This window comes from Pygocentrus nattereri, chromosome 18, assembly GCF_015220715.1.
Source record: "Pygocentrus nattereri isolate fPygNat1 chromosome 18, fPygNat1.pri, whole genome shotgun sequence".
Lineage (NCBI taxonomy): Eukaryota > Metazoa > Chordata > Actinopteri > Characiformes > Serrasalmidae > Pygocentrus > Pygocentrus nattereri.
In genome coordinates, this window is record NC_051228.1 from 11545585 (window position 1) to 11568054 (window position 22470).

A 22470-nucleotide genomic window follows, 5' to 3' on the forward strand; every position below is an offset into this window, starting at 1 on the left:
AAAAAAAAAAAGTAAAAAGTTACTGTAGCCTTCCTGACAGCTCAAACAAGTCTAGCCATTCACCTCTGACCTCTGTCATCAACAAGGTGTTGCTGCCCACAAAACCGAAGCTCACTAGATGTGTTTTTTGTCAAGACTGATATATATGAGATCAGATGTTTCTGAAATACTCAAACCACCCTGTCTGGCACCAACAACAATACCACTGTCAAAGTCACTTAAAAAATTCCCCATTCTGATGTTTGATGTGAACATTAATTGTAGGTTTTGACTGGGGCTTGTATGACTTTTATATCTGAGCTGCTGCCTGATCTGTTGGCTGATATGATTGCATGACTTAGCAGGAGCACAGATGTTCCTAATAAGATAGCTAATGTTAATGTTAAAAGCCACCTTACTTCATGTTATAATCTGAGCTGTTCTCTTGAATCAACCAAGTACCTATTATTCACAGCGACCCTGTTCACATTTCAAATAATGTTACAACATTAAACACTGCATCGCTGTCTCAACGTCAAGGCCACTGGTGCAATCAAATTCATCAGCAAACGTTTGCAAAGAGTTTTCTGTTTATCATCAGTGCTTCACAAACGTTTTTTGCCACCACTTGCAAACAGGTGGCAGTCTCTATGAAAATACAGGGGAGCTGGGCAAAGGGTTAGTGTTAATAAGGAATGTTTAAACAAAGTCGTTGAAATAGTTCATGGATCCGTTTATAGAGAAATTTGCCACAAATGTTCACCTCTGCTTGCTGAATTTGAAATATGTCTTTGATAGACATACATGCATAGATGCCACTTTAGGTTCAGCCAGGCAGGTCAACGGCGCCGCCATATTGGGGTGGCGAACATCGCTGCTGGACTACATTCAGCACCATTACAGAGAGGCAGTTTAGGAGAGGTACTGTCCAAAATGATACTATTTCCAGAATAGGGAGGGAACGGAGAGATCCACACTCAAATTTGTGTATTGTTTATTGTTTGAGTGATGTTAATGTGTAGTAGGCGTGTGGTTGGTGACGCACAGAGAACCTGTTGGTGTGAATAAGGGAGACCTTATTTAGTTTTTTTACAGGGTAAAACAAAATTTTCTTTTTTCCATCAAAATTTAAAATCAAGGATGTGCAAAGTAACAGCTATAAACCTCCAGCAGCACTGCTGTGTCTGATCCACTCCTACCAGCGCAACACATGCTAACATGCCAGCAACACGTCAGTGTCGCTGCAGTGCTGAGAATGATCCACCACCCTTATGGAGATATACCTTAAAACAGTTGCACTGTTTATAGGAGTGTTTTTTTCCCTGAAGTACTTCCAGAGTATTCTATCACATCCATGGCTAGCCTGGTTTGCATAGCCAGATAAAATTAATGTCACCATTTCCAGAGTAGCTGTGGAGCTGTGCTGTGACAACGGATGGCTTGTATGGATATGTACTTAGTTGCACTATATATAGGGGTATTTTGGTTGTTTTTTCCTGCTAGAAGGTTAAATTTGAAATACTTTCAAAGCATATCAGATACACAGAAGGCCTGTTACATGTGAACAGATGTTTACCTGGTATACAACTTGATATTTTCTGTTTTGCCAGTTGATTGTTGTTAAGTGTGCTCAGTGGTGCCCAGCTAGATAACAGCATCTATGTTAAAGCTGGTAATCATATTGACTATTTGACAAATTTGATAAATATTGATGGCCAGAGGTCAAAAGGTATTGGTGATGGAGTCACTATAGATTTGACATCCAGCATCAGTACCTGACCTCACGAATTCTCTTGTTGCAGCTAATCAAATCCTCACAACAAGGTTCTCACATTTAATGTAAAAGTTTTCCCAGAAAAGAGTTGAGGCTGTTATTGAAGCAAAAGTAGAAAAACTATATTAATGCTTTTGATTCCAGAAGAAATGGGATCAACAGGAAACTAAACTTTTGGACAGTGTATAATACAGTACACAGTACATCCAAAGTATTCTATCACATCAGTAGCTACAGCTAGCTGGGTCTGCATAGCCAAACAAAATTGATCCCACCGAGGAAGCACCTTCTAAATACACCTAACAAACCTGGTTATTACTTGCTGAGATGAATCTGGTGGGTTTCAGCTGGGAAATCATAATACACGATAATACTGTATATAACAATATTGTTCTTTCTAAATTAGTCTCTATGCATATAAATTAGTCTATAGGTGTCTACAATGCATAAATGCATAAATTGAGGTCATCACACATTGATGGCACCTATAGGCTTTCCCCATCCTGAGGGCCACAGCAGAGTCAGTTTATGAGGAGCCTGGCCACTTCCTGTTTAACAGTTTTAGCTGAAAGGAGCTCAATGGCTAAAAACAAAAGGCAAAAATAGTTTCTAATCACTTTCCCAGACCCCCATAATTTTAGAAAACATTACATTTTTAAATATTTCATTAAAAAAGCAAAGACAACATACCTCCTTGTTTCCTTTTATTTTTGGGCAGTTTTGGGCAGCAGAACTCTGGCATTACTGCTACTGAGTGCTGATTGGTTGGCGAGAGGAGCATCTCATTGGTTGTTTGCACTCACAGACGTCATGAACGTTCATGAGACGCCGTTTTAAACTTCTATAACTCGAGTTTAAAACCTCTTAAAAAATATAACAGCGGTGTCAAAATGTTTTATGCTGTGAGGTGTTCAGAAAATGAATGTATTTTTCCTTAAAAATGTTTTTTGCTCAAATGCTCCATCTTAACCCATTCATTTTGGACTCTCACAGGAGCGCCCTCTAGTCCAAAATGAATGACTCTCCCTCTATTGTTGAAGCGGCTGACTGTAGCTGTGGTCGCAAGGTAGTTGGTGCCTGTCGGGGCGGTAATCCTCGAACCCGGTGGTGGACACCCCAGGTGAGAGATGCCGTCAAGCTGAAGAAGGAGTCCTACCGGACATGGTTGGCCTGTAGGACACCAGAGGCAGCTGACAGGTATCGACAGGCCAAGCGATCTGCGGCTTCAGTCGTTGCCAAGGCAAAAACCCGGGTGTGGGAAGAGTTCGGTGAGGCCTTGGAAAGTGACTTTAAGTCGGCTCCGAAAAGATTCTGGCAAACCGTCAGGCGACTCAGAAGGGGAAAGCAGTGTGCCACTAGCACTGTATATAGTGGAGATGGTGTGCTGCTGACTTCGACTGAAGACGTCATTGGGCGGTGGAAGGAATACTTTGAGGACCTTCTCAATCCCACCGACACGTTCTCCAGTGAGGAGGCAGAGTCTGGGGACACAGGAATAGGCTTGTCCATTACTGAGGCCGAAGTCGCTAAGGTAGTTAAAAAGCTCCTTGGCGGCAGGGCTGCAGGGGTGGATGAGATCCGTCCCGAGTTCCTCAAGGCTCTGGATGTTGTGGGGCTGTCTTGGCTGACACGCCTTTTCAACATTGCGTGGACATCGGGGGTGGTGCCACTTGATTGGCAGACTGGGGTGGTGGTGCCTCTTTTTAAAAAGGGGGACCGGAGGGTGTGTTCCAACTACAGGGGAATCACACTCCTCAGCCTCCCTGGTAAGGTCTATGCAAGGGTACTGGAGAAGAGAGTCCGGCTTATAGTCGAACCTCGGATCCAGGAGGAGCAGTGCGGGTTCCGCCCTGGTCGTGGAACACTGGACCAACTCTTTACCCTCTCCAGGATTCTCGAGGGTTCATGGGAGTTTGCCCAACCAGTCCACATGTGCTTTGTGGATTTGGAGAAGGCATTCGACTGTGTTCCCCGGGGTATTCTGTGGGAGGTGCTTCGGGAGTACGGGGTACATGGCTCTTTGCTACGAGCCATTCAGGCCCTGTACAAACAAAGCAGGAGCTTGGTTCGCATGGCCGGCAGTAAGTCAGACTTTTTCCCAGTGAGAGTTGGACTCCGTCAGGGCTGCCCTTTGTCACCGATTCTATTCATAATTTTTATGGATAGAATTTCTAGGCGCAGTCAGGGGATGGAGGGTGTCCGGTTTGGTGACCTCAGGGTCACATCGCTGCTGTTCGCAGATGATGTGGTCCTATTGGGGACATCAGGCCGTGAACTTCAGCTTTCACTGGATCGGTTTGCAGCCGAGTGTGAAGCGGCCGGGATGAGGATCAGTACCTCCAAATCCGAGGCCATGGTTCTCACGCGGGAAAGGGTGGAGAGCCCTCTCTGGGTCGGGGATGAGCTCTTGCCTCAAGTGGAGGAGTTTAAGTATCTCGGGGTCTTGTTCACGAGTGATGGTACAAGGGAGCGGGAGATTGACAGGCGGATTGGTGCTGGGTCAGCAGTGATGCAGGCTCTTTACCGGTCTGTTGTGGTAAAGAAAGAGCTGAGCCATAAGGCAAGGCTCTCGATTTACTGGTCGATCTATGTTCCCACCCTCACCTATGGTCATGAGCTTTGGGTAATGACCGAAAGAACGAGATCGCGAATACAAGCGGCTGAAATGAGTTTCCTCCGCAGGGTGGCTGGACTCTCCCTTAGAGATAGGGTGAGAAGTTCGGTCATCCGAGAGGGACTCGGAGTAGAGCCGCTGCTTCTTCACGTCGAGAGGAGCCAGTTGAGGTGGTTCGGGCATCTTGTTAGGATGCCTCCTGGACGCCTCCCTTGGGAGGTGTCACAGGCAAGTCCACCGGGGAGGAGACCCCGGGGAAGACCCAGGACACGCTGGCGTGACTATATCGCCCAGCTGGCCTGGGAGCGCCTCGGAATCCCTCCCAGGGAGCTAGTGGAAGTGGCTGGGGATAGGGAGGTCTGGGCTTCATTGCTCAGGATGCTGCCCCCGCGACCCGAACCCCGGAGAAGCGGAAGATGATGGATGGATGGATGGATGGAGGAGCGCCCTCTAGCGTTTGAGAAACCAGGAAGATGTTGCAGATTGGTCATTTTCCTCTGGTTACTGTCAAGCACAGTTTGCTGACCTCCACTAAACCTACAGACCTTGGAGTCTGGAACACATGAATATCACCAAATAGTTTCCTATCTTGAGATGCTTTGCCAGTCCTTTACTGCAGCTGCCTTCAGTTGCTGATTGTTTGGGGGTCTTTCTGCCTTCAGTTTTGACTTCAGTAAGTGAAAAATGCTCTATTGGATTGAGGTCAGGTGACTTGGCCATTTAAGTAGAAAGTATAGCTCTATACACTTCAGAATCCATCCTGCCTCTTCTATCAACAGTCACATAATCAATAAACACCAGCAACCATACATGTTTGTATTTACATTCATGACGGCATCTCCTGATTGTAGGCTTTGACAACGTCTAGAACGTCCTTGACTTGGCTAGATGTTGGGAAGGGGTTGTTCTCCACCACAGATAGAATTCTGCGATCTTCATCCACTTCAGTTGTCTTCTGTGGTCTTCCATGTGTTGCCGAGCTCAACAGAGCATTCTTTCTTTTTAAGAATGTGCCAGATTGTTGATTTGGCCACTCCTGAAGTTTCTTCTGTCTCTGATAGGTTTGTTTTTACAGCCTAATGATGGCCACCTTCACTTCAACTGCATAATGAGCTCCCATGAACAGCTACCAAGTGCATATTCAACACTTGGAATCAACTCCAGACCTTTCATGTCCTTGAAAGTGCTTATCGGTCAACTGTCGTGTTACTTTTGAGCCTGTGAAAATGGAAGAACTGTAAAAAATGTCTGTAAATAAACGGTTAATGCAAATATTTTAAATAAACCCCTTGAAATAAAGCCGAAATTCTACACTTACTTCACATATTGACTGCTTCATTAAAATGTCTGTCGTGTTGGCATACAGAGCCAAAAGTAGTCCACAGACCTTTGAAAAAGGAGAGATGGGACAAGAAGCTGTTGTGCAGTATTTTCTCTTCAATTAGCTGACATGTGCCAGTGTGACCTTGCTAACAAGCCAGAGGCAATGTGTTTTAAACCATATTCATGTTTTTTATGAATGTCTGAGGAAAATATCAAATATAACACCATTTACTGAATATGATTGATGTTTTACATTGATACAGTGTTTACTGTATGATATTATGCAGCAGAGATGTAGAAAGCACAGATATAACTAGATACCATAAAGCCTAACCTTGGTGTGAAATCATTAAAATCAATTAAAAGTTTGTGCACCAGATTCTGGTCAAATTCTGCTTTGTTGCAGTAAAAATAAACACATGCTCTATAGAGACCACACTTCTGCACATTTTATATATTTTAACATATTGGGAAAACCCTAAAATGTGCAAAAGTTGTGGCACATTTTATATTTTATGTATTTACCTCCATATGTTACATTTCTGCATAATTCATAATCTTTGAGAGGTAAAGAAAGTCATTCAGAGTAGTTTGGTCCAAAATGCTCCGCCTTGAGAAACTTATTGAGACAGAATTGTTCAAAGCGTTTGTCTTAAGAACCAGACATCTGAAGATTTTAATGCCTCTAAAAGTTCCCTCACAGATATGTATCGCATGAAGTCTTCTTGAATACACTGCATGGTGTCTGGAACATTGATTCAGAATAGTTTTGAGGTTTTCCCCTAAAATGTTCTTAAAACCCAGTAATGGTAGAAATTTGTAAAATTTGCAAAATAATATCCAAACAAAACTTTTTCCCCCAGATTTACCACTATTTTATCATAATCAACATAACACATACGTCAGGTTTGCTGTTGGTTTTGGACAGTAAATGAAATAGATATATTTGTGTTGCAAACTTTGTGACGTCTGGTTCCTGTCACCACCACTGTATGGAAATCTGATTCGATACGTTTCTCTAGAACTGGGCATTTCACATTATACCACTGTGAACATCTCTGTTCACATCCCAAAGATTAAATTACGCAGACATGCAAATCAGTGGAATTCTCTTTTACCTTATTTTCATTTAGTAAAGCAACATTTCATTTGATCAGGCTGTTCAAACTGTACATATTCCAGTTACATGCAAAAGTTTGAACAGCCTGATCAAATGTTACAGTTCAAAATGTATTATATATAAAATTATATTTGTTTATTTACAGTTGTGAACAGTAACTAAGTAAATGTAATTCTTTGCTGTACTTAAGTAGTATAGTATTTTTGTGTATCCGTACTGAAGTATTCCAATTTGGGCGACTTTTTACTTTCACTCCATTACATTTCAAAGTCAAATAACTTTTTTTACTCCACTACATTTTGCAAAAGCTGTCGTTCCTTTTGGTTTATGTGTGTATAAAAACGTAAGTTCAAAATGAACTGAGTGCAAAGCAAGAACACCAATCAGGGCACAGCGTGCACTTTGTTTTGAGCTTGAGTCTGTTCAACATAAATGCTTAACTAACCTAACTTTGTGTAAATATACAATATAGAAATATGTACACATTTGCAGTTGTGACCGATGCGTCTTTTTTCTGAATTTATACAAACACTTTTTCATTTTATAGTAAATTTTGTTTTTGCTAGTTTATGTTTAGGAACGGAGACCTACAGATGCAACATAGTAAAGGAAAACTAATTTGTAAATCTGTGTTTAAAGTAAGTTTATATTAAACTTGTAACTAAGTTGAATTAAGTTAACTCATCTTTTAGTACATTTACTTTTGATACTTAAGTACATTTGAAGACAAATACTTTTATACTTTTACTCAAGTGGAGGTCTAAAGGGAGGAACTACTTTCACTGGAGTAATATTTTACCTTGGGTATATCTACTTTAATTCAAGTACATTATTTGCTTATTGTCCACTGCTGTTTACTTATTGTTTTATCCCTGCAAGTGGCAACAGACAACATTAGACAGCATTAACTTTGCAGTTCAGATACTGTAAATAAGTGCTTGTTATTGTGAAAGGCAGAACTGGTGTGCTCTGAGGGCCCAAAACCTATGTGCAACCCACACTGTAAGGAAGCATAAAAGGAATAACCATATTAGTATGTGGATGAGGACAATGAGAATAGTTTAAAACCCGTTGTCATTGGCTGCCACTGTAATTGTCATACTCAACATGCAGTTTATACATTATCATTTTTTATTATCATTTGGAATTAATGGCTACAACAGATAATGACACATTGACCTTTCTCTTGTCTTCTAATCATCCCCTTTTCATAAGGATTGACAGAACCTCAGTAATTTGTGTATGTTTTGATGATCACTATGACTTAGCAGAACACATTCTTACAAGCAGCCCATAAGTAAAAATCAGTGTTTGGTCTGTGGTTTTTTGCCATGAAGTGCTCACAAGTAGCCACCCTGTTCTCTTCAAGACATTATGGGGCAGATTTACTAAAAGAGGTGGCAATTACCAGCAGTCTACTGACCACATACACCAGAGAGGCTGGCCAGTTTAGCGTGTTCCCTAACAAGAACTTCTATGCATATGAACATAAATGCAACTTAATGTTTAACATAGGACTTACATTTGGCTCATAATGACTTATTTTCTCAATCTTTTGACTTAGTAACTTGGAAAAAAAAACTGATTAATTGTCAAGAAAGTATGCAATTACTTCCCCATCTTAAGTATTATTTTGAGAAAATAAGGCATTAATTCAACATAAAAGGTAAGAAATTCAAGAACATAGGTTATTATTTCGACTGTTTTGAAACGTTTATTTTTGCACCAAGAATGGCTTTGATCTCCCTTTGATCTTTTTTATAGGCTGTCCAGGAGTTTGTGACAGCGCAAAACATTAGTAAATCTGCCCCTTTGTTACTATAAAGCACATGAAGATTCAACTGTTGGACAGACAGATGTAAGTTGACAAAGCTGAAGGTAAAAAGTACCCAAAACAAACAAAAACTAGAAATGACTGTTATAGGCCTCGCAGAGCATCACCAGGGAGGATACCCACCATTTGGTGATGTCAATGGCAGGCAGTTGTTGCGTATTAATCATGACATGAGTAAATCTGTCCAATTATGTCTGGTTCCCTGACACTAGTTGACAAAAAAAAAATCTTCCAAAGTCACATTCATTTCAATGCAAATGTGCTAAAGTTTACAGCCAGAATAGCACAATTTGTTTTACTACATTATATATACGGCATTGTACATCAGGATAGTGAGCTCAGCGCAAAAAGTGGAAATAAAAGAACATTATACAAAGAAAAATGCCAATGAGACCGAAATTTATTAGCCTACAATTTGCTTGAGTGAAGTGTTAGGGATATTCACATCATACCAGACCTTTGGCAACCAAGAAAGGAAGCAGCTATCTAGAAATGACACGAAAAAAAAAAAAAAAAAACCAAGGACGAGGCCAAGTCCATCGTTTCTATACAGTAAATAAAATACATATAAAATGACTCAATGTGTAAATTTGGCCGTGTTTTGTGTCATGTCGCATCCATTTCGGTAAAAGTGCACATCGGGGTTTTTCACTTTTTGACCTCTCCAAGATCGTCAATGCTGTCGTCGTCCACCTGCAGGAGTACAAAGACTGTCTTAGCAGAGTGGTTCACTGTGACTTTACGTATGTTATGCTATATGGTCAATTCATTCTTAACAATGTGAGGAAAACCATCCAAGTACAAAAGTAATATTTAAAAAAATAAACAAACAAAACAAACAAATAAATAAATAATACCAGAAGAGGCAATATGACTATGTTACCTCAGGCCACTTCTCCTGGATGACATCAATGATGTCATCTGTAAAGTCTCCCTGAATGATGATCTCATCCTCTGCTGTAACTGAGGCACCACAGGAGAATTTCTGAGCAAAGAACCTCTGAGCCTCTTTGAGGTCAATATCTAAGGAGTAAAAAGAACAGATATTGCTACACAGTCAAAGTGAAGGACACGACGTGAAATTTAAGTTTAAATTCGGATGCTAAATCTTACCAAAGGTCGCCAAGCCACACACTCGTGTCACGTATTTCTTCTTTGCGCGTGGGATTTTTGCTATCGTCACTTTCTGGGGAACAGTCTTCTTCTTCTGTTTGATTTGACCTCTACCACCTGAAAGGACAAACATTTAGCGATACGGCTTCAAAACTCAGTTCCTTCAGTATCTTTTTTCTGGAGTACTGGAATACACTGATTAATCAAGTACTTTAACATCAAGTAATTTTGCATATCTTGCTTCAAAATTAGGTTCAGAATGATAACGCTATTGAAATACACTGTTCTACATACAAGACATTATCTAACATGGTCTGGTCCTAGAGAGTTTAGTCCCAGACTTTACTGTGGAAATTTGCAAATGATATTGCTGTAAGAATATGAGAATATGGTAATCAGACAGATATTACCCAACTTTCACCATGAAAACATTTTTGTACCGTAAAATAGAGTTCACACCTACAGTTGCACGCCAAAATCTGAACACCTATTCTGAAATTTTGATTTACTGATTTTCCAAGTACGATTTAACACACCCTCCCCCAATTTAGATATATGCCTTTTTTTTTAGCTTTAATATATTGGAAAATGTGCAAATGTTTGTTTCTTTAACCAAACCAAAAAACATTTAATTTGGCTGGGGTGCCCAGACTTGCACACGCTCAGAAAAAAAGGTACGACACTGTCACTGGGGTAGTACCCCCTCTTGTCACTGTGGTGGTACCCTCAGGGGTACATCCCAGTACCTTTAGTCAGGGAACATAATTGTACCAGAATATATTGAAATGATATTTTCTAAGTTGAACTGACTCCACACACCCTGTGTCGTCTCCAGGTTTTTTATTTTAATGTTGTGTTTTAAAACATTTGGTTATGAAAAGTTACAAATACCTACTTTTCCACAAGGAAAAACTCATGTAAAGTACACCATTGGACCTTAAAACCACTGTTGTACCTTTGAGGGTACATTTACATTGTATCTCGAATGAATCATGTACCTGCATGGGACATTTATTTCTAACAGTGCATATGACTGTATATTTTGTTCATCACTCTCTTGGCACCTGTAATGGAGCACACTTTTGAAGCACATAAGTAACTCACAGTGAGAGCTACAGTTCCACATGGCAGGGTAAATTTTAAGACACTGTTAAGACTGTCAGAGTAAATAAAGAGACAAGGTCTGTATCAACTCATATGCATTCAAAACAGTTAGGTTTTTGGAAGTACACAAGCATGCAAAGATTTATCAAAAACTTTAATACTAAATAACCAAGTCAAGTCAAATTTATTTGTATAGTGCTTTTTACAACTGATGTTATCACAAAGCAGCTTCACAGAATTCCAGTAAAGGCAAAGTTTTAGCATGAATGTAAAAACCCCCAGGTGAGCAAGCCAGGGACAACAGTGGCAAGGGAAAACTCTCTCAGAGCTGAGGAAGAAACCTTGGGAGGAACCAAGGCTCACAAGGGGGGACCCATCCTCCTCTGGTCAAACTACCTACAAAGTTATTATACTACTAATATTAATAGTAGTAGTATTAGTAGTAGTAATAGCTAGGAGTCCATATAAATACACTATACTGTAAGTGTCATGTACATAGTTATATAAACTACATATATAAACACAGCATTGTATCTAATGATTGTTTTTGCATTGATGTGTTGGTTACTGTTACAGCTCCTAAGTCCATGCCTATGGGGTAAGTTGTAACATTTGCCCTCCTGCTGCTTTGGGCTGAACAGTTCACTAACAGTATACACTGGAGACCAAGTTCACGCTTTCCTTTGTAGCTGAGACGTGGATGTTTACCACATTTTTACAAATCTATCTGAAATGTCAGGAACAATCAGAAATGCACATCAATCTCCTTTCCTACCTCTTTTCTGCTTCTTCTTTTCTTCTTCCTCTCCAGCAGGGGGCACCTCTCCACCTCCTCCACCACCTCCTGTTTCCTGCTTGGGTGCATTTCCTGCAATGACACAAGCTTGAGTCCTTCCCTTTTAACTCCAATACACTGAAATGCATATATATCAACAATACCTAAAACTTGACTGTATGCATGTTTCAGTTAAAGGAAAAGCAGGACTTACCAAGAGTCATTCTAGCAAACACATCTGGAAAATTTTTCTCAAGCCATTGTCTGCATTTTGCTGGCTCAGGCATGTACTCACAGTACTGGATATTGAAAAAGAACATCACTTTTTATTACTGCACAGACACATCAAACAATTTTTATGCAACTTAAATCAAGTAAAAAGTGATCCAGGTTATTTTACAGTGCTCTTTTCCTTTTTAGAACCTCACTAAGGCAAAGATAGTCTTGTGTACTTACCTCTGTTGGCAGGGAGCATACTGAAAAGATGATTGAGATATATTAGTCTTGTTAATGTACTACTAACAGTTATTAGTGTAAAAACACTGGTTCATCTTAGTGATCAAGCTACTTCAATTTAAAATGAAAAAGAATCATAAAATGAAATGATCTCAACATATGCAGGCTATCATGATAAAATGTGATCTGTAAATCTTCACTTAAAGCACCATATCATGGAAAAACATTTTCCTACTGTTTTGAAAATAAGGAATCTGATGCATGTAATGTTCTCCAATCTCCGTCTATACATATATGGAAACTAAGTGGCAAAATGAGTCCTTTTTGAATTCAGTTGTTCTGTGACGGCACAAAAATCAATGCCTTTATAAACAGTACCCTCCACAAATATCAGCACACCTGGTAAACATGAGCAAAAAAGGCTGTAAAAATATTTTATATTGTTATATTTATATATCTTCATCTAAAGAACAATGACTGAAAACCAAACCTAAAATCTTACCATGAAATATTTTTCTTTTCTCAAATCTGTGTGCCACATTTTTTGGCACCTCTTCATTTAATACTCCCTTTGCAAAGATAACATCTGAGTCTTCTCCTATAATGAGACTGGACAAGACATGGCAAAGGATCTGAGACTGTTCCTCCACACAGAATCTCTCTAGAACCTTCAGATTCTGATGTCCACACTGTGGTCTTTCCTCTTCAGCTCATCCCAAAGGTTTTCTATGGGGTTTAAGTCAGTGAACCATTTTTGTGTTGTATTTGATGTGAACTTTGAATCACTGTCCTGCTGGAAGATATAACCTATGGCCCAATTTAAACCTACTGGCGTGGGCAGTCAATTTTTGATTTTATTTCTGCTGGTACCTCATACAATCTGTGATATCATGTATCTGAATAAACTGTCCAGGGCCTTTGGAAGCAAAACAGGCCCACAACATCCACCACCATACTTCACAGTGGGGATGAGGTACATTTCTGCATGGCTATCATTGTGTCCACACCAAACTCACCACTGGGGTTTGCCAAAAATTTCTATTTTGGTCTAATCTGACCTTAGAACACAATCCCACTAAAAGATCCAGTAATGACTGGAAAATTGTAGAAGCCTGAGGCTGTTGGACCTTGACAACAGCCACTTTCTTATGGCAATCTACCCTAAACAACTTGTGGTTATATATGGGTGGTCTCTGATTGTAGTTTGGGAAACATTCAAGACCTAACTAATGTCATCAACTCCCCATCTGTGATCCTTGAAGATTCTTTGTCTACTCAAAACTTTCTTCTCACTGTGCATGGGGTCAGTACAGACATGCGTCCTCTTCCTGGCAGATTCTTAACATCTCTAGTTGTTTTAAACTTGTTAATTTTTGCCCAGATAGTGAAAATGGGCACTTCACCTGTTGTTATTTCTAGTAGCCATTTCCTGACTTGTGCAGCTCAACAACCTTTTGTCATTATTGCTATTTTTCTCTGGTCTTTCTCATATTGATAGATGACTGAGAGAATCTGGTTAGGTTTCACTCTTAGGAATTTCTAGGGGTGCCAATAAATGTGGTACACAAATTTAAAACAAATATTTATTTCATGACAAGACTTAGTTTTTTCTTTCAATCATTGTACCTTAAGTAAATGTTTTTTGCTAATACTTTAAATTAAAGATCAACAGGACAAGGTATTACAAACATTTTTTCGTAATACAGCTCTTTCTGCTCAAGATTACTGGGATGCCAATACTGTGGAGGGCACTGTACATCCTACAGCACTTTAGCCCCACCCATTCACACTGATGTTATAAATAGTGTTTCAGCCCAGACTGCCTTTTGAATGTGGCACAGTTCAGGGCACCCAATCATAACAGAGGGTCATTTAAATATATGAGTCTTTTAGGCACAGTAATAAAAACAGCCTGTTAAATTTTAAAGGGATTAAGAGAGACTGAAACAGGTAATCAAATGTCTAATTTGTCAGTGTGCAACCCATTGGCTTTGTTAATCATTGTTATCATATGGTCTGAATACCAGTATTCCTGGCAGGAAAATGCAATGAAAAGATCTGCCTACCTCCACAGTAAAGCACTTTTAGAGGGTACTTAGCATCCGGGTCAGCTCGATCCACTTTGTTCTCTGGTGAGCCTGACTCTGCATTCTCAGTAGTAGCCATATTGTGCTATTCTGAAAACAAAAAACAAGCATTTTTCCATGTGCACTGAGAATTCAAGACCAAATAATAAAGAGAGTCATATCTTGTAAACATTATTTGTTATATCAGCGCTAGGTATAATGATTTCAACTGACTGTAGTCAGTATTCCCTTAACTATCTTTCACCAAAACCACTGTTAATGATTACAATTAGCCATCTGGGTGCATCCTATCAATGCTCATAGCTGAAATGCACTTTTTTGCAAAGGAAATATTACCTTATTTGGTATTTTGCTGAGCTAAACTAAGTTGTTCAGCATAGGATTAAAGGCCTGTAGAACGAACACATTCTTAACACATCAAACTGTACAATGTGCCCAGAAACGAAAGCAGTACTGAACCTGAAAATGTTACAATATTAGAATTATATTATTGACAGATTTGCCTAAAAAAATCTTTGCTCAAACTGATATTTTATGATGTATTTATTGTGCTCCAGAAGAATAGAATGTCTAGGCTGTGATGTGCTTAAATATCAGCATTTCATTCATTTTACTGCATCTGGACCCCAACAGAAACACATCTTACTCAGTATTACTAATCCAGTTTGAACTACTCCCAATTTCTACATTTAAAAAATATTTATGTATCAGCATGGGAATTGTACATAAAAACTAGACATGATATTGGCATCGCCAATCAATTCCCATACTGGTGCATCCCAACTCCCAAAATCTGCCATTAGTAGAAACCATCAGAACCAACACTGAACGCTATTTAGTTTAGTTGGGAGCACTGGAGCTGTACCAGTCACATTCAAACCCAATAATACTGACACAAACCCAAACGAAAGACTCACGTTATCCTACGACGGTCACCTACAATTAATTGAAATATAAAAGTACAGACGTACACTGAGACATACCAATAGATAATAAAGCATGTACAGAGTAAAAAGTAGGAATCCGTTCCTCCAAACTCAGGCCAGACTTCTGCACTAGGTTTAGTAACCCAGCTCAAAATATCCAGCAGCTGTCATTGGAGCCAGTGCTCTGAAATCTTACTCGGAAAGATGTGAAGATACAGACGGCGTCAGCTAAACTTAAGCCTCCACAAAATGAAGAGCAGAACAGTTTCAAAAGAGAATAATCGACCATTTTTTTATTATCTAGAGAATTGCCACCCATTCATTAGCCACGCTTGCTAACTCGCTAATTTCCCTAAAATACATCCCCATTCAGCTCACAATACAATGGCATTGCGATCTCTTACCTCTTAAACACTCTCAATATTGCTTTCTTTTGAGTAAAAGCTCGAGCATTATTACTTAAACCTTTAAGAGACTTTTTCAGCAAATACAGAAACAGTTCTCCAGCTTCAGAGCACACCTCCACAGTCTGGAGCTTTGGGTCCTGCCAGTGGCTCCGAGCGAAGGGCTGACTGAGCTAATGCCTGCGTCGGTATGTAAAGACGAATCTTTATTTAAGATTGTAATAAAAGGAAAGTCGGTCCGTTGTGCAAAACATGTGTTTAAAAGTGGAATCCAGGGCTTTGCGGAAGATGGTCGAGATTCGTAGACTCATCGTTGTTAGATCGTTTTTATTCAGGCAGTTCAGTAGCTTAGCGCAATCGTGTCCCATCACAACAAGAAATTTCAAAACTTGTAATGATAACGATGAAGAGCGAAGAGATGCCGGACTGTCCTAACCTAGAGCTGTTATGTGACGAGGGACATGTTCATATCATTGTTCCTGCTTCCGTGTTCTTATCAGTGTCATAATCGAGATATTTTAGAGACTGTTTTGGTTCAAATTTTACAACCCAACGTTAATAGTTGTAGCCATATAGGTTAGTGCTGTAAACTACTGGCCTGTCCTTCCCCCTAAGCTAACCTAGCTAACTCTAGCTGACCTTATTCGTTTTATTAGTCGGATGGTAGGCAATGGCTCTTAAACATAGCTGGGGAAACTTTCTATGCTGTAATTTTTAAGTAACTCAGCCAGCTACAGTTCATTAAAGTAGCCTAAAATTAGGCACTCAGAGCTTCACCCCAGTGTACGGAATGGGTCTGTTCATAGACTCCAGCCTTACTCGCAGCATCTGACAATGTGCAAGCTGACAAGGTTAAACATCGAAGAACAAATGGAGGAAGATAAAGGAAAAGATGATTCCAGAGGGATTGGAAACCGTTTCTCCATGTCCAGAAATGGTAGTTAGTTAGCTAGAGATGAATATGGAAAATCCTTCCATTGCTGGTTGTATAACACATCAGTTTGGTCTAATATTTAAAATGACATCTCTTTTCAGGTTTTGCATTTGATCCCTGGCACAGCACCCCTGTAAAGAAGGTATGTCTTTTTGTATTGTGGATTTAAACTATGGATTCAAATGAGTTAATTGTTGGAAATAGTAGTTTGCTTTAGAGATGCATTCTGATGAAGTATGTGTAGATAATGTATAGATGTAGTAAAGAGAAATTTTCCAAATGTGTTGGACACACACACACAAACATATATACACATAAAACCTGCTGAGTCAAACAAACATGTAACACTTTTTTTAGAGGGGATTGTTGTGAAATGGTGCGGAAAAATGTCCACATCAGATTTCTTTACAGTGATGGTGAAAATAGCAGTAAAACAAAAGAAAAAAGTAGTAGTAGTAGTTTTTCCCTACTAGTATTGGGTTCTTTGGGTACAAGTACTATTTTTTCCTTACAACACCCTGTTTGTACCTCTCTGCCATGCTTCAGTCATCAGGCAAAATATTCGTAGCCATTTCATGTAGTAGCTTACTGTGAGCTAGTTTTTAGAGAAAAAATTGTAGAGTAACTCTGGTTACTCTTTCTGGTCTGGTTCCTGTTCCCACCACTGTAGTCTAGTTTCTCTAGAATGGAGCTTTTCACATCAAACATGGTCATAACCATATTATCATACATATGTTTTGAAAATGTTTCAAATGTGTGAATCCTAAATGGCTCCCTTGACTTTCTCTTAATGAAGCACACAGATGAAGTCAGCATGGCAAGACAGACTGCCCGGAGTCCTCAGCCGCCTTCTAATCACATATCATCTCTGTCCATCATGCAGAGCTCAAAGGTAAAAGATCATTATTATTGATTGATTATTTTTGGTTAGTATGCACACATCTTGTTTCTTCAAGTTGATTATAACCTGTAGACCACATGTTCCCATAATCTTGCCCAGACCCACATGTAGAGGTGCTGCTGGCTCTGAGACCAAATTTGTACTCGATGTTACTGTTTTTATGAACAAACAAAATAACATACTGTGACAGAATAAAACAGAAGAAAACACGTAAAAATTTTTTTCATAATTTAGTATAATTGTAGAAAAGAAAGTAATGATCATTTGTATTTTCATTAGTGTTTTGTTGAACTGTGTTAAATTTCTTTGTCTAAAAAGCAATAAATATCAACAAGAATTAAAGTCCATTTGAATTAGGAATCACAATGCATTTTCCATCCATAATGAGATGTGCTTTTGAGTAAAACTGGATATCAAGGAACATCTACATTCAATGATAGGTGCAGGTGGTGGAAGATGAGGTGAAACAGTATAAGTGGTTAATATTCATGTGATCAAATCTCAGATGATGTCATTTTGATGGAACATTGCAGAAAAACAAAAGCTTTGCTTTTGTAAAGATTTACCTATGTGTAAATTGCATTATATAAAGGAATAGTTTAGTGAAAAATGAAATTTACTTCTACAGATGTAGTTGATCAGGCACGACATGTTTATGGTCCAAGTTTTGCTTCATTTTTATAGCTCACAGTAAGTCATACTGTGTTCTAAATCACTTTTGTGTGACCAACCTCTTCAACACCTTGAAACCACCTGTGGTTCCAAAACACACTTCGTCATATTCACCATAACGTTCATACAAACCAAAAAATACCCTGGAGAATAAGAGGTTAAAAAAGATCTGTAGTTTAAACTTGTTTAGAGAAATTTTGGTAGATCTCCCTTATCAACAACATTGTCATGACAAGTTTAAAGTGAAAAATTTTGCCTAATAACACAGAACTTGTGAGCTACTTGTAGAGAGCTAGACCATCAGACGCAACCAAACATCCATGTGAGGTGCACTTGACAACAGAGCCACGTTCATGGCACACCACATTCAGCTTTCAAGCTTCAGGCCAGAAAAAGGGGATACACTCTGGTCTTAATGGCCAAAAAAACAAGAGCCTTAAAGGACTCACAAAATGTCTGAAGAAAGAAAATGTTCTATCTTTTTTTTCTTAACCACATACATAAGAAAGTAGATTTAAATAAATTAGCATTTTTCAAAAATAATGGAAGAACATTTTATATAATTGGTTTTGATTCTGACCCCTTCCCCAAGCAGATGAATCTGATAATTGAAAAGTATTCAAAGAGAAAATTTGGTGAAGGATGTGTTTCCTGAGGATGTGACTTACAGTGGTATGCAAACGTTTGGGCACCTCTGATCATTTTCATGATTTGCCTTTATAAATCATTGGTTGTTCGAATCAGCAATTTCAGTTAAATATATCATATAGCAGACAAACACAGTGATATTTGAGAAGTGAAATGAAGTTTATAGGATTTACAGAAAGTGTGCTATAATTATTTAGGCAAAATTAGGCAGGCGCATAAGTTTGGGCACCCCAACGGAAAAATTACATCAATATTTAGTAGATTTAGTAGATCCTACGTTTACAGAAAAAACAGCCTCTAAATGCTTCCTATAGCTTTCAATGAGAGTCTGGATTCTGGTTGAAGTTATTTTGGACCATTCTTCTTTAAAAAACATCTCCAGTTCAGTCGGGTTTGATGGTTTCAGAGCATGGACAGCCCGCTTTAAATCACACCACAGATTTTTAGTAATATTCAGGTCTGGGGACAGAGATGGCCATTCCAGAACGTTGTGCTTGTTCCTCTGCATGAATGCCTTAGTAGATTTTGAGCAATGTTTAGAGTTGTCTTGTTGAAGTACCCAGCTCTGGCGCAACTTCAGCTTTGTCACTGATTCTTGAGAATTATTCTCAAGAATCTGCTGATATTGACTGGAATCCATGTGACCCTCAACTTTAACAAGATTCCCAGTACCTGCACTGGCCACACAGCCCCGCAGCATGATGGAACCGCCACCAAATTTTACTGTGGGTAGCAAGTATTTGTCTTGGAATGTTGTGTTCTTTTTCTGCCAAGCATACTGCCCCTTGTTATGTCCAAATAACTCAATTTAGCCCTGGTCTAGTGGCCCTCCAGGCCCAGAGGTAGGAAACATTTACAGCATTTAGCAGATGCTCTTATCCAGAGCGACTTACAAGAAGTGCTTTGTCTATCTAGAGAAAGTATCTTTGCTAGTTACCAATAGGTTAGAGAGAAAGCCGGGCCTGAGCTCAGATACTGCTAAGAAACAAAGTCACAGAGAAAAAGGAATACAGTTGAATACAGAACTGTGCAATACAATACAATACAAAAAGTGCAGTACAATACATTACAATCAATACTTAATTCAGTGTTCATTTAAGTGCTGTGTAAAGAGATGTGTCTTCAGTCTGCATCTGAAGACAGCAAGAGACTCTGCTGTTTGGACAGCCAGTGGGAGTTCGTTCCACCACTTGGGTGCCAGTACAGACAATATTCTCAACGCTTGTCTTCCACACACCTTGAAGGATGGCGGGTCAAGCCGAGCTGTACTCTAAGCTCAAAGGGCTCGTGGTACAGTTCGAGATTTCACCTTTGCCATCAAGTTTGTAGCGGCTGGTCCATTTTTGCCTTTGTAGGCAAGCATTAGGTTTTTAAATCTGATGCGTGTAGCTACAGGAAGCCAGTGAAGGGAGCGCAGCAGTGGGGTGACGTGGCTAAACTTGGGGAGATTGAAGATGAGCCGTGCTGTCGTATATCTTTGCTGCCATTGATCATATTTTTTATGTTGTAATATGTCAATGAAAATAATAACTGGTCTTTTCTTAACTGCATATTGTAATAATAATATTAATTATAATATTTTCTGTACTTTTAGACTTCAGCATGCGATTTGGAGATCTCTACCATCCAAAAACAGAGGATGGAGCTGCAGCTCCTTATAGCAGAGCTGAAGGACCGTGACCAAGAGTTGAACACCATGTCTGCAGCCCACCACAGGCAGCTCCAGGCCTGGGAGCAGGACCGACAGAGAGTACTGACTTTGGAGCAGCGGTGTGCTCGCCTTGAAGGTGGGCAGTACCAAGCAACTTCAAACTGAGGCCAAACATTTACAGAAATGCTCCACCTGAAATGTTTATTTTGGCAATAATATAATTATGAATGGTAATCGGTAGAAATGGCATGATACCATTTTTCTGATATTGATACCAATATTGAAACCTTCACTTCTTTTGGGGGCAGTCTTTGGCTGGAGGTTAGGGAACCGGCCCTGTAAACGGAAGGTTGCCTTTTTGATCCCCACTGCGGACAGTCCATGACTGAGGTGTCCTTGAGCAAGACACCTAACCCCCAATTGCTCCCCAGGCGCCGTGGATAAGGCTGCCCATCGTTCCGGGCAAGTGTGCTCACTGCCCCCTAGTGTGTGTATTCACTAGTGTGTATGTGGTGTTTCACTTCACGGATGGGTTAAATGCGGAGGTGGAATTTTCCCATTTGTGGGATTAAAAAAGTATCACTTAACTTTCGGTTGATACCAATCAAACTTTTTCTTCTTTAAAACTGCTAAGATGTAAAATGAGCTGTTTTTAGTTAAGACATTTCTCTTTGGATGAACAGCTAAAAGTCGGCCAGTATGCTCAAACTACTGTAAACTACACTTCCCGACAGGAAGCAATATACAGCTAGCATGATCACATCACACAGTGTGTGTGGGGAGTATATCAGGATAGATTTGACACAGGATTGATTTAAATTCATTAATTTTGGTACCATCTTTGTTAATAGGTACATTTTAATATCAGGGCTTTGAAGGATTGTCTTCAAAGGATTCAAGGATTTTTTTGTCCGTAGGATAGGGATGCTTGCTAGCTAGTTCTATTCGTAGAAATGTCTACAGTCATATCCATAATTATGGGGTCATGGGGAAAAAAATCTAGCATGTAATTGAAGTTTAATTGAAATTAAGAAACAAGAACTACTACATTTTAACATGAATCACATTTATTGACATCGCTAGACATTCTCAGGAACAAAATGTAACTGAGGCTTGTTCCCATTTATATTTGTGATGAGACAGATGCCAACCACCCTAGTTTCGACGACATAAGGAATATACAAATGTGGCTATTTAAACATTCCTTTATGCCTGAAAATGCTCCTATTCATTGTTGGATCAATAATTAAGCAGTTTAAAATAACTGGAGCTGTAGTGAACCTGTCTGGAATAAGATGCATGTTTATTTTACCCCCACACGCAGTGAATAGGATAGTTACTGAGGCAAAAATTCTCCAAGGCCAAAAATGGGAGATTTGCTGATGATTATATACTAATAGAACTGGGTTCTATGGCAGATGGAGCAAAAATAGAGCTTTTTGGCAACAAAGAAAGAAACTGTGCCGTGTCTTTCATTCATTTTTAGCTGCATTAGCATTTTGGCTGATGTATATTTTTTTACAACATTTTGTGTGTGAATATGCATGTCTGAGTGTCTGCCCTGTGATGGACTGGCGACCTGTCCGGGTTGTTTCCTGCCTTCCACCCAATGAGCGCTGAAATAGGCTCCAGTGCCCCCTACGACCCAGGAGGATAAAAGGCTTGGATCAAGAATGAATCTTTGTGAAATACTATATCTGCATTCATTGTAATGACACCTCAAGCCATCATAAATCAGAGAAGTATGTCCATGTGAGTGAGTGTATTGATTGATGTGTGTGTGACTGCGGTCAACAGACGAGCTACAGAAGCGTAACGAGGTGATCCGAGCCATTAGCAAGCACTTAAAGATTGTGGAGGCTCGAGAGAAGGACATACACAGAGAGCTCAACACTGCGCAGCAACAGCTGAAGGAACTGAGCCAGAGACAACAGCACAGCGGCCAACAGCAACATGACCTTGAGGTATTTGTTTGACTTCTTGTCCTTCATATCTCATGACATCTGTATACAATGTTTACAAATGCAATTCCATGCACTGTATATGTGGAGTTGCATGTGACATTTATTTACAGTATAAGCTACCTTTCAGAAATGTGGAATCATGTGTCATTATTTTTTTGGAATTTTATATCTGATAACCTGTAAATTTAGAT

The 22470-nt window shown here is 39.5% G+C and overlaps 2 protein-coding genes across 4 annotated transcripts in view; one reads left to right on the plus strand and one right to left on the minus strand.

Annotated features, from left to right (window-relative positions):
• Nucleotides 1–7918: 7918 nt before the first annotated feature.
• Nucleotides 7919–15665, minus strand: denr (density-regulated protein). The gene is made up of 8 exons (XM_017681677.2): nt 15510–15665; nt 14159–14269; nt 12093–12112; nt 11851–11935; nt 11637–11729; nt 9758–9874; nt 9528–9667; nt 7919–9337 (listed from the first exon to the last, which is right to left on the minus strand). The coding sequence occupies exons 2-8, from the start codon at nt 14256–14258 to the stop codon at nt 9293–9295; spliced, it is 600 nt and encodes a 199-aa protein (XP_017537166.1). The 5' UTR covers nt 14259–14269; nt 15510–15665; the 3' UTR covers nt 7919–9292.
• Nucleotides 15666–15847: 182 nt separating this feature from the next.
• The window catches only part of ccdc62 (coiled-coil domain containing 62), a 15363-nt gene continuing 8740 nt past the window's right edge, over nt 15848–22470 (plus strand). Inside the window, exons 1-5 of one of the 3 annotated variants that reach the window (XR_005131831.1) lie at nt 15848–16446; nt 16545–16585; nt 17240–17335; nt 20259–20451; nt 22113–22279. Coding sequence is in view for 2 of the 3 variants with exons in the window: in XM_017681667.2 (XP_017537156.1) it covers nt 16344–16446; nt 16545–16585; nt 17240–17335; nt 20259–20451; nt 22113–22279 (600 nt within the window). In the remaining variant the exon portion in view is untranslated. The remainder of the gene's footprint in view (nt 16447–16544; nt 16586–17239; nt 17336–20258; nt 20452–22112; nt 22280–22470) is intronic. The other 2 variants (XM_017681667.2, XM_017681666.2) reach the window with 2 other exon arrangements.

Excerpts from the sequence above, each read along its gene's own strand:
- denr (XM_017681677.2), bottom strand. The coding sequence starts at position 14,258 with ATGGCTACTACTGAGAATGCAGAGTCAGGCTCACCAGAGAACAAAGTG. Across the intron at positions 12,113-14,158 it reads AAAAGTGCTTTACTGTGGAG|TATGCTCCCTGCCAACAGAG; the intron begins GTAGGCAGATCT and ends TCATCTTTTCAG. Across the intron at positions 9,338-9,527 it reads TCCAGGAGAAGTGGCCTGAG|GTGGACGACGACAGCATTGA; the intron begins GTAACATAGTCA and ends GTACTCCTGCAG.